An 11,796-nucleotide genomic window follows, 5' to 3' on the forward strand; every position below is an offset into this window, starting at 1 on the left:
AGCTTAAAACAGTGAATAACATCATTCTTTTGTTTTAAACAACATTATATGCAATTTTAAACATGTTATAACAAGTTGCAAGTGAAAACCATAAGATCTGACTGAGTTTGCAACATTGCTTTTTTTGAGCTCTCTGCTGGCTGAGAATAACGCGTTTAAAGGCCCAAAACAGCAAGTGATTAAAAACAGCTTAAAACAGTGAATAACATCATTCTTTTGTTTAAACAACATTATATGCAATTTTAAACATGTTATAACAAGTTGCAAGTGAAAACCATAAGATCTGACTGAGTTTGCAACATTGCTTTTTTGAGCTCTCTGCTCGCTGAGAAAACGCGTTTAAAGGCCCCAAAACAGCAAGTGATGCAAACAGCTTAAAACAATGAATAACACAATTCTTTTGATTTTAAACAACATTATATGCAATTTTAAACATGTTATAACAAGTTGCAAGTGAAAACCATAAGATCTGACTGAGTTTGCAACATTGCTTTTTTTGAGCTCTCTGCTGGCTGAGAATAACGCGTTTAAAGGCCCAAACAGCAAGTGATGCAAACAGCTTAAAACAGTGAATAACATCATTCTTTTGTTTTAAACAACATTATATGCAATTTTAAACATGTTATAACAAGTTGCAAGTGAAAACCATAAGATCTGACTGAGTTTGCAACATTGCTTTTTTTGAGCTCTCTGCTGGCTGAGAATAACGCGTTTAAAGGCTCCAAAACAGCAAGTGATACAAACAGCTTAAAACAGTGAATAACACAATTCTTTTGTTTTAAACAACATTATATGCAATTTTAAACATGTTATAACAAGTTGCAAGTGAAAACCATAAGATCTGACTGAGTTTGCAACATTGCTTTTTTTGAGCTCTCTGCTCGCTGAGAATAACGCGTTTAAAGGCCCCAAAACAGCAAGTGATGCAAACAGCTTAAAACAATGAATAACACAATTCTTTTGTTTTAAACAACATTACATGCAATTTTAAACATGTTATAACAAGTTGCAAGTGAAAACCATAAGATCTGACTGAGTTTGCAACATTGCTTTTTTTGAGCTCTCTGCTGGCTGAGAATAACGCGTTTAAAGGCCCAAAACAGCAAGTGATGCAAACAGCTTAAAACAATGAATAACATCAATTCTTTTGGTTTTAAACAACATTATATGCAATTTTAAACATGTTATAACAAGTTGCAAGTGAAAACCATAAGATCTGACTGAGTTTGCAACATTGCTTTTTTTGAGCTCTCTGCTGGCTGAGAATAACGCGTTTAAAGGCCCAAAAACAGCAAGTGATAAAAACAGCTTAAAACAGTGAATAACATCATTCTTTTTGTTTTAAACAACATTATATGCAATTTTAAACATGTTATAACAAGTTACAAGTGAAAACCATAAGATCTGACTGAGTTTGCAACATTGCTTTTTTTGAGCTCTCTGCTCGCTGAGAATAACGCGTTTAAAGGCCCCAAAACAGCAAGTGATGCAAACAGCTTAAAACAATGAATAACACAATTCTTTTGTTTTAAACAACATTATATGCAATTTTAAACATGTTATAACAAGTTGCAAGTGAAAACCATAAGATCTGACTGAGTTTGCAACATTGCTTTTTTTGAGCTCTCTGCTGGCTGAGAATAACGCGTTTAAAGGCCCCAAAACAGCAAGTGATGCAAACAGCTTAAAACAATGAATAACATCATTCTTTTGTTTTAAACAACATTATATGCAATTTTAAACATGTTATAACAAGTTGCAAGTGAAAACCATAAGATCTGACTGAGTTTGCAACATTGCTTTTTTTGAGCTCTCTGCTGGCTGAGAATAACGCGTTTAAAGGCTCAAATCAGCAAGTGTTAAAAACAGCTTAAAACAGTGAATAACATCATTCTTTTTGTTTTAAACAACATTATATGCAATTTTAAACATGTTATAACAAGTTGCAAGTGAAAACCATAAGATCTGACTGAGTTTGCAACATTGCTTTTTTTGAGCTCTCTGCTCGCTGAGAATAACGCGTTTAAAGGCCCCAAAACAGCAAGTGATGCAAACAGCTTAAAACAATGAATAACACAATTCTTTTGGTTTTAAACAACATTATATGCAATTTTAAACATGTTATAACAAGTTACAAGTGAAAACCATAAGATCTGACTGAGTTTGCAACATTGCTTTTTTTGAGCTCTCTGCTCGCTGAGAAAAACGCGTTTAAAGGCCCCAAAACAGCAAGTGATGCAAACAGCTTAAAACAATGAATAACATCATTCTTTTGTTTTAAACAACATTATATGCAATTTTAAACATGTTGTAACTAGTGCTGCACGATTAATCATATCGCAATCGCGATGTCAGCCTATGCGATTACATTTCAGCAAATCTTGCGATTATATTATATAAACGAATGCATTTGTGGACGTAACAAGACATTCATTCTAAGATTCTAAGAGCTGTATAAGTCTCGTGTAGCGCGTGTGCTTGTGGCCACGTGACTTTCCGCAGCGCAGTGTGGAGACGGGAGAAAATGGATACAGAACAGACCGACACTGAACTTGTGCGGAGAAAAAATGCTACCTCTGTTATTTGGCGATATTTTGGCTTCAGGATATCGGACACTGAGCAGAAAGAGGTACTGTGCAGAATTTGCCAAACTAAAATTGCTACATCACGTGGCAACACGACAAATTTATATCAGCACCTGAAGCAACACAGAGAAAAGTATGATGAATGCATGGCGATAAAAGCCAAGAGTTGTAAAGAGACCGAACAAAACAAAGCACAACCCAGTGTAAGCAGAACAAAACAACACATTATTACAGATGTGTTTTCAAGTCTCACGCCATATGAAAAGACGTCGCAAAGATATAAAGAAATCACTCACTCCGTCACGCACTGTTTGGCAAAAGACATGATGCCCATATACACTGTTAGCAAAGAGGGATTTCAGAAAATGATTCGCACACTGGACAAGAGATACCAGTTGCCCTCACGAAACTACTTCTCTCAAGTCGCAATACCTGAGCTTTACAGCAAGTGCCGTAGCGAGGTTAAACTTGAAATAACGGCAGTGAAATTCTTTTCAACCACTACGGACCTTTGGACAAGCAGGACGACCGAACCATATATTAGCCTAACCGTGCACTTTGTCGACGATGATTTTGAACTGAAAAGCCGTTGCCTGCAAACATCGTATTTCCCTGACGATCACACGGGAGAGAACATAGCCGCGGGTTTGAGAGAGGCACTGGCTGCATGGGACCTCTGGGAGGATAGTTTGGTCGCTGTCACAACAGACAACGGCACGAACATCGTCAAAGCGGTGGCGCTTAATCACTGGACTAGGTTCCAGTGCTTCGGGCATAGACTTCATTTGGCCATTGGTAAGTTAAATTAATCTTTTCATATTTAAAGCTACTTAACTGTACGTTAGAGAGGACAGCTATTAGCATATTTATTTAAGAATAAATGGAAATACAGTGTAGAAATCAGTGTGTCACAAAGAACACTAGAAATAGCCCATTTAAATTATTTTCATCATTAGCACATGACTCTAAAAATTAATATGTTTAAAGGACACTTTTCTTTCCTTTAATCTTTTCTTCATCGTTAGATTAAGAATGGTGAGTGATTTGATAAGAATATTAAAAACTGGTTGTTTGTTGTAATTTTGTTACTGTTTTATGCTAGTATCAATATAGAATCGAGCATGTTGTCAGAGTGTGAATCTATAAATATTAAATGTTTTGCATTGTCACTTTAGCAAGTTTGTATTTTTAACATTTACAGAAAATGCTCTGAAAGATCATGCACAATGCATTACCAGAGCTACTGGGATTTGCAGAAAGATTGTGGGCCACTTCTCCCAGAAGAGAGAAGAGAAGAAGAGAGTGGCCTTGAAGGAAGCCCAAAAAGAACTCAACCTTCCAGAGCATGCCATGGTGACAGACTGCTCAACACGATGGGGTTCCACTCAGAAGATGATAGCAAGAGTCCTGGAGTAGCAAAATGCCTTGTCCAAGGTTCTATCTGCAGACCGCAAAATGCGACACCTACTGCCCTCATGGCAGGATCTGGAGATCTTGGAATCTGTGAACAAGGCACTCAGCCCACTCCAGGACTTCACGGATGCCCTGTCATGTGAACGTTATGTGAGCATATCTTGTGTAAAGCCTACTCTGCATCTTCTGAACACCTCTGTGCTGGCTGAAGAGGAAGAGGACAGTAACCTGACCAAATCCCTGAAATCAAAAATTCAGAATCAGAATCAGAATCAGAATCAGTTTTATTGCCAAGTGTGCTTCACACACACAAGGAATTTGTTTTGGCTACAGAAGCTTCCAGTGTACATAAAGTGACAAGTGACAACACAAAATAAATCTGAAAAAATAAAATAATAATAATAAAAAAAATGATGAACATTAAACAGATGCGGTTAGTCAAGAAACCTGGATGTTGAGTTGTATGTACAGATTGTTATAAATATACAGGTTATAAGGTGCTGTGTACAAGTGCGAATGTAGAAAGTATTGCATTGTATATTGATATAAGGTGCTGTGTACAAGTGCGTATGAGAAAGTATTGCACATATTTATTGCACAGTAGGGGAATATTTAACTGTTCATAAGGTAGACAGCCTGAGGAAAGAAACTTTTCCTGTGTCTGGCTGTTTTTGTGCTTGGTGCTCTGAAGCGCCGACCAGACGGTAACAGTTCGAACAGGTAGTGTGCTGGGTGTGAGGCGTCCAGAGTGATTTTGCGAGCCCTTTTACTCACTCTGGAAGAGTACAGTTCTTGAAGTGTAGGAAGGGTTGTGCCAGTGATTCGTTCAGCAGTCCGGACTATTCGCTGTAGTCTACGGAGGTCAGTTTTGGCAGCTGAGCCGAACCAGACGGTGATTGAAGTGCAGAGGATGGATTGGATGACAGCTGAGTAGAACTGTACGAGCAGCTCCTGTGGCAGGTTGAACTTCCTCAGCTGACGAAGGAAGTACAGTCTCTGCTGGGCTTTCTTCACAATAGAGTCTATATGAATGTCCCACTTCAGATCCTGAGAGATGGTGGTGCCCAGGAACCTGAATGACTCTACTGCAGCCACAGTGCTGTTCATGATGGTGAGTGGGGGGAGTGCAGGGGGGTTTCTCCTGAAGTCCACTATCATCTCCACTGTTTTGAGCGTGTTCAGCTCCAGGTTGTTGTATCTGCACCATAACGCCAGCCGCTCCACCTCATGTCTGTATGCAGACTCGTCACCGTTCTGGATGAGGCCGATAACAGTAGTGTCGTCTGCAAACTTAATGAGTTTGATGGAGGGGTCTTTTGCAGTGCAGTCGTTGGTGTACAGGGAGAAGAGCAGTGGAGAAAGAACACATCCCTGGGGGGCACCAGTGCTGATGGTGCGGCTGTCTGATGTGATTTTGCCCATTCTGACTAGCTGTTGTCTATCTGTCAGAAAGCTGGTGATCCATTGACAGACAGAGCTAGGAACAGAGAGCTGGGCCAGTTTGTACTCAAGCAGTGATGGGACGATGGTGTTAAAGGCAGAACTGAAGTCCACAAACAGAATCCTTGCGTAGTTCCCTGGTTTGTCCAGATGTTGTAGGGTATAATGCAGTCCCATGTTGACTGCATCATCCACAGACCGGTTTGCTCTATAGGCGAACTGCAGGGGGTCCAGCAGAGGTCCAGTGATGTCCTTCAGATATGCTAGCACCAGTCTTTCGAATGACTTCATGGCCACAGATGTTAAGGCCACAGGTCTGTAGTCATTGAGTCCTGTGATCTTTGGCTTCTTCGGGATTGGGATGATGGTGGAGCGCTTAAAGCAGGATGGAACTTTGCGCTGTTCCAGTGATCTATTGAAGATATGTGAGAAAATGGGAGCCAGCTGGTCAGCGCAGGTTCTCAGACAGGCTGGTGAGACACCATCTGGCCCTGGTGCTTTCCTTCTCTTCTGTTTACTGAAGATCTGACGCACATGATCCTCACTGATCTGAAGAGCAGGGGGGAGAGGAAGATGGCTGGAGGTGTTGATGGCTGTGTAGGGCGATGGTCCGGGCTGTGTTGATGTGGTGTTGATGGCCGTGTAGGGAGATGGTCCAGGCTGTGTTGATGTGGTGTTGATGGCTGTGTAGGGAGATGGTCCGGGCGGGTGTGAGGTGTCTGGTCATAGGTGTCAAACCTACAGTAGAACATATTCAGCTCGTTTGCAATATGTTTATTGCTGTCGATACTGGGGGACGGTGTCTTGTAATTAGTGAAATCTTTTAAGCCTCTCCACACTGATGCAGGGTTGTTAGCTGAAAACTGGTTTTGCAGCTTTTTGGCATAGCTTTTCTTAGCCACACCAATCTCCTTTGTCAATGTGTTCCTGGCCTGATTGTACAGGATCCTGTCACCACTCCTGTAAGCATCCTCTTTGGCCTGACGAAGCTGTCTGAGTTTTGGTGTGAACCATGGTTTATCATTGTTAAATGACAAGTAGGTCCTGGTAGGGATGCATAACTCCTCACAGAAACTGATGTATGATGTTACAGTCTCTGTGAGCTCGTCCAGATCTGTGGCTGCAGCTTCAAAAACATTCCAGTCAGTGCATTCAAAACAGGCTTGTAAGACCTGCTCTGTGTCGTTGGTCCATCTCTTGACAGTCCTTAATACTGGCTTAGTAGTTTTAAGTTTTTGCCTGTAAGTTGGTATAAGATGAACCAGGCAGTGATCGGAGAGTCCTAGAGCTGCTCTGGCGACGGAGCGATATGCATCCTTTATTGTGGTGTAGCAATGGTCTAAAATGTTATTGTCTCTGGTGGGGCATGTAATGTGCTGTTTGAATTTAGGCAGCTCATGTGTGAGTTTTGCCTGATTAAAGTCCCCAAGTATGATAAAGGCAGAGTCCGGGTGTTGTTGTTCTGTTTCTGTGATCAGATCAGCCAGCTGTTGCAGTGCAGTACTCACGTGTGCTTGCGGTGGAATGTAAACACAGACGAGAATGAACGAGGAAAACTCTCTTGGTGAATAAAACGGCTTACAGTTAATGAAAAGCACTTCCACATCAGGACAGCACATCTTCTTTAACACAGTTACATCCGTACACCACCTTCTGTTGATGTAAAAGCATGTCCCACCACCGCGCGTTTTGCCCGTTGACTCCGTATCGCGATCTGCTCTGTACAGCTGAAAGTCCGGTAGGTTTAATGCGCTGTCCGGAATGGCTTCGTTTAGCTAGGTTTCCGTGAAACACAGGACAGCAGAGTTGTTAAAGTTCTTGTTTTTGCATGTGAGCAGAAGTAGTTCGTCCATTTTATTAGGAAGAGAGCGGAGATTCGCCAGGTGAATGCTGGGCAGCGCCGTTCTGAAGCCGCGCTGTCTTAGCCTGACGAGCGCGCCGGCTCGCTTCCCACGCTTGCGCGTCTTGTAGCGTTTCCACAATGCGGCTGCTCCGCCGACCACAATGTTCCGCAAAACGCCACAAAAATCAAGATCCAGTTCTTGATTAGTTGGTGTGCACTGCCGAATGTTCAGCAGCTCGTCCCTGGTGTAACTGATCGTATTTGATGAACATAAAACAGGACAGACTAACAAAAACAGTGCAAACACTGGACAGCCCCACACCGAAGCGGCCATCCGCGGCGCCATCTTGATGAGGTTTTTTTCTGGACTACCTCAACAAGAAATATGAAGACAGTGTCACACAGGAACTGCTCAACATGTCCTCATTCCTAGACCCAAGGTTTCGAACACAACACATCTCTGAGCAAGAGACCCAGACCTTAAAGGAACAAGTCATCACTGAGTTGATTGTGAGTAATATTATCACAGAGATTTTTAAACTGGTAAGAATAGCTTGTAACAGATTTATAAAATGCAATGTTTTTAATTTTAGGACATTCACCAGCAGCAGCCTGTAGCCCAAAGCACAGCAGCGATGGAGGATAACCTGGAACTGGATGCAGAAAATCCACCTGCTGCTAAAGCCAAGAAAAAAACCCTGGCCAGTTTCTTTAAAAAAAACACAAGCACAACATCAGCAGCATCTTTTGATCCCATGGTGCAGTTCAAAGAAGCAGTAGCTGCTGAACTCAATGCTTACATTTACATGCCATGTGTAGACCATGAAGAAGATCCACTAAAATGGTGGAACAGTCACAAAATAAACTTCCCTAGGCTATGCAAACTAGCACAGAAATATCTGTGCATACAAGCAACAAGCTCTGCATCAGAGAGAGCTTTTAGTACTAGTGGTAATGTTGTAACAGATCATCGGTCCTGTCTGAAACCAGACAAGGTTGACATGCTTGTTTTTTTGGCAAAGAACCTTTCAATTGCTAAATAGATTGTTTTAGAAATAGAAATTTAATGTACCAGTTGGTCATTTAAAATAACAACAGTTACAGAGGTTTAAGTTTTATTGAGAAACCACCTATATCCAGTTTTCTTTTCAAAAGAAATATACAAAGTATGTGTTACATCCTGCTTAAATGTCCATTTTGGAACAAAATGTAAAAAAAAATTGGGTATTTGTTAGATTTATCTGTACATTTGACTTTTTAATTTTATTTTAAAGTTAATTTAATGTAATTTAATTCAGTAATGTAAAGATGTTACTGTTATTTAATTTTGTACAATTTTGTTTTAATTTAAAAACAAAACATTGCTTAGTTCTAGTTATTGCTAGATTGCACTGTATACTGAATCTCAGTTGAAAAATAAAAATTTCAGCATCATTAGTAATCTGTGTGTTCATTTTTCTTAATAACAAGCAAGTTGAGTCATACCACTTGTTTATCGTATCGCAATCGCAAATCGCAATTTTGACCTTAATAATCGCAATGTGATATTTTTCCCAAATCGTGCAGCCCTAGTTGTAACATGTTACAAGTGAAAACCATAAGATCTGACTGAGTTTGCAACATTGCTTTTTTTGAGCTCTCTGCTCGATGAGAAAAACGCGTTTAAAGGCCCCAAAACAGCAAGTGATGCAAACAGCTTAAAACAATGAATAACACAATTCTTTTGGTTTTAAACAACATTACATGCAATTTTAAACATGTTATAACAAGTTGCAAGTAAAAACCATAAGATCTGACATTTGCAACATTGCTTTTTTTTTAGCTCTCTGCTGGCTGAGAATAACGCGTTTAAAGGCTCAAATCAGCAAGTGTTAAAAACAGCTTAAAACAGTGAATAACACAAGTCTTTTGGTTTTAAACAACATTACATGCATATTTAAACAAGTTATAACAAGTTGCAAGTGAAAACCATAAGATCTGACTGAGTTTGCAACATTGCTTTTTTTGAGCTCTCTGCTCGCTGAGAAAAATGCGTTTAAAGGCCCCTAAACAGCAAGTGATACAAACAGCTTAAAACAATGAATAACACAATTCTGCTTGTTTTAAACAACATTACATGCATTTTTAAACATGTTATAACAAGTTGCAAGTGAAAACCATAAGATCTGACTGAGTTTGCAACATTGCTTTTTTTGAGCTCTCTGCTGACTGAGAATAACGCGTTTAAAGGCTCAAATCAGCAAGTGTTAAAAACAGCTTAAAACAATGAATAACATCATTCTTTTGGTTTTAAACAACATTACATGCAATTTTAAACATGTTATAACAAGTTCCCCTTCATATGGGAACTTCTACGTGTGTCTGTTATTAAACAGACTTTTGGGAGTGCTTTAGACGACCAATCACATCTGAAGATAAGAAAACGGGCCAATGAAATGCCAATTGAATTGGCGGAGCTTAGCTCCACAGCTGAAACTGATGAGCCAATTAGGGCTATATCAGTCGGCTGCTGGAGCCAGCTCATCAGAATTGTTGCTTCAGACCCGATCTGAGACTGAAGAACCTTCTGCTGAGCTGACTTCCAACATTGAAGAAAGCATTATTCTCACCAGTGCGAGGGAAGACGTTCTAGCAGCGGTCGAGCTGGGTTTCCCGTCCCCTTGGCGTTTCGCTGGTGACCTGAAAGAGCAGTTTTTTAAAAGAGCAGAATTCCCTAAGAGAGCACACGGTCGTGCAGCGCGTCTTTTTAAAGATGTCGTTTCGACCGTGCGTTTCTGGATGCGGTGGTTTCCTCTCCCCGGATGACAGGCACGAGTACTGCGTCGCATGCTTGGGGGTCCAACATGTTGATGCGGTGCTCGCGGACAGTTCTTGCCCGCATTGCGATGGCTTGACTGTTGCGCAACTGAGGTCGCGGCGAGCTCTTTTATTAGGGCAAGTCACCCCTGCTGCTCCCCGCCAAGCGGTTAGCACTCGGGCAGGCCTGAGGGTTACAGTGGGGGCTAATCCGTCGCCTTCGGGCCCGCGGACCCCTCGCTCCTCGTCAGTGCGCTCTGTTTCTGCTTCGAGTGTTAGCGCTGGTCCATCCTCGGGGTTGGCCGCGCTCTCATTAGATGACACCGGGGACGTGATGTCCATCGCTGCATCGGAGGGCGGGCTGACATGCTCTGATGAAGATCCGGACCCCCTGCCACCCTCCGGGGTTGTCAGTGAGGTTTCGGATCTGGAGTCGGACATGTTAGCCGTGTTATTCCGGGCTGCTTCGGCCGTGGGACTGGAGATGGCTTGTCCCCCAGAACCGCGGCCGGACCGCTTAGATGGGTGTTACATGGGGGTGAAGAAGGCGAAGCCTTTTAGACCCCCCGTCCCCTTCTTCCCGGAGGTACACAGAGAGCTCACGCAGGCATGGAGGGCACCTTTTTCTGCCCGGTTCTCGTGCGCTCCCGCTCTCACCTCCCTCGATGACGGAGCGGCCAGGGGTTATGAGGCGATTCCCCAGGCGGAGCGTGCTCTGTCCGCAGAGCTGCTCCACTCGGAGAGGTCCGCCCTCACTCCCTTCCAAAGCGTGCAGGTTATCTGAGTCTCTCACGGCCAGAGCCTGCACTGCTGCGGGCCAGGCCACCTCCGCTCTGCACGCTATGGCCACCTATCAACGCTACCAAGCCGAGAAGCTGGCCAAGATGCAGGAGGGCAGTTCTCCCCCAGGCTTGCTGCATGAGCTCCGCACGGCAACCAATTATGCTCTCATGACTATTAAATCGGCTGCTCGTGCCCTGGGGAAGACGATGGCCACATTAGTGGTCCAGGAATGCCACCCCTGGCTGAGCTAGGCGATATGAGAGACGTTGACAAAGCTTGCTTTCTTAACGCTCCCGTATCCCAGGCTGGCCTTTTCGGCGACACCGTCGGGGAGTTCACCCAGGAATTCTCCGCGGTGAAAAGCAGTCCAAGGCGAGGGGTGAGGTCATCTATCAGCGGGCTCGAAAAACTGCTCCTCCCGCTGCCCCTTCCGCTGCGGTTGCTCTTCGCCGAGGGCGTCCACCCGCGGCTTCATCTGCTCCGCTTTCGCTGCCCGCTCCGGCCAGGCGGCAATGCCGAGCCTCCCGCGGGACTGCAACGCCCCCGCCCCAGGGCGCCGCTAAGTCCAGTAAACGGACCGCGAAGCGTTCCTGGGACGGGCCATTCGGAAAAGAGGGGACCTGCTCTTTCCTCGGTGGGGGGCCGAGGATTATTAAATCAGTCCACAACGACTTTAAACTCCTCGCTGCCGGCCCCTGGGCTGGCGGCAACCAAATTTCCAAAAGAGCAGTTTCCTCTCTCTCCGGATGCGCAAGCCCGAGTACTGCCAGTCTGGGACGCTCCGCCTTTCAGCTCGCAGCACCGGGACCCTTCGCCTCAGGCCCTCAGAGTGCAGCAGGACGGACTCCTTTCTCTCACTCTGGCCTCACCGCGGGATCCAGGGAGGAAGGTAAGAGAAATTCTCTTATTTTCAGCTCTTCCCCGGGACGCACCGCT

The 11,796-nt window shown here is 43.5% G+C and overlaps 1 protein-coding gene across 1 annotated transcript; it reads left to right on the forward strand.

The window, feature by feature from the left end:
- Positions 1-2,911: 2,911 nt before the first annotated feature.
- On the forward strand, positions 2,912-8,324 carry LOC130220099 (E3 SUMO-protein ligase ZBED1-like). The gene is made up of 5 exons (XM_056452492.1): positions 2,912-3,380; positions 3,787-3,983; positions 4,068-4,221; positions 7,715-7,791; positions 7,875-8,324. Exons 1-5 carry the CDS (start codon positions 2,912-2,914, stop codon positions 8,322-8,324), a joined length of 1,347 nt encoding a protein of 448 aa, XP_056308467.1.
- The last annotated feature ends 3,472 nt before the right edge of the window (positions 8,325-11,796 follow it).

This window comes from Danio aesculapii, unplaced genomic scaffold (genome assembly GCF_903798145.1).
Source record: "Danio aesculapii unplaced genomic scaffold, fDanAes4.1, whole genome shotgun sequence".
In the NCBI taxonomy this organism is placed as follows: Eukaryota; Metazoa; Chordata; class Actinopteri; order Cypriniformes; family Danionidae; genus Danio; species Danio aesculapii.

Coding starts and splice junctions, on each gene's coding strand:
- LOC130220099 (XM_056452492.1), top strand. CDS start 2,912: ATGCCCATATACACTGTTAGCAAAGAGGGATTTCAGAAAATGATTCGC. Junction 3,984..4,067: donor GTTCCACTCAGAAGATGATA/GCAAGAGTCCTG, acceptor CCCTCATGGCAG/GATCTGGAGATCTTGGAATC. Junction 7,792..7,874: donor AAGTCATCACTGAGTTGATT/GTGAGTAATATT, acceptor TTTTAATTTTAG/GACATTCACCAGCAGCAGCC.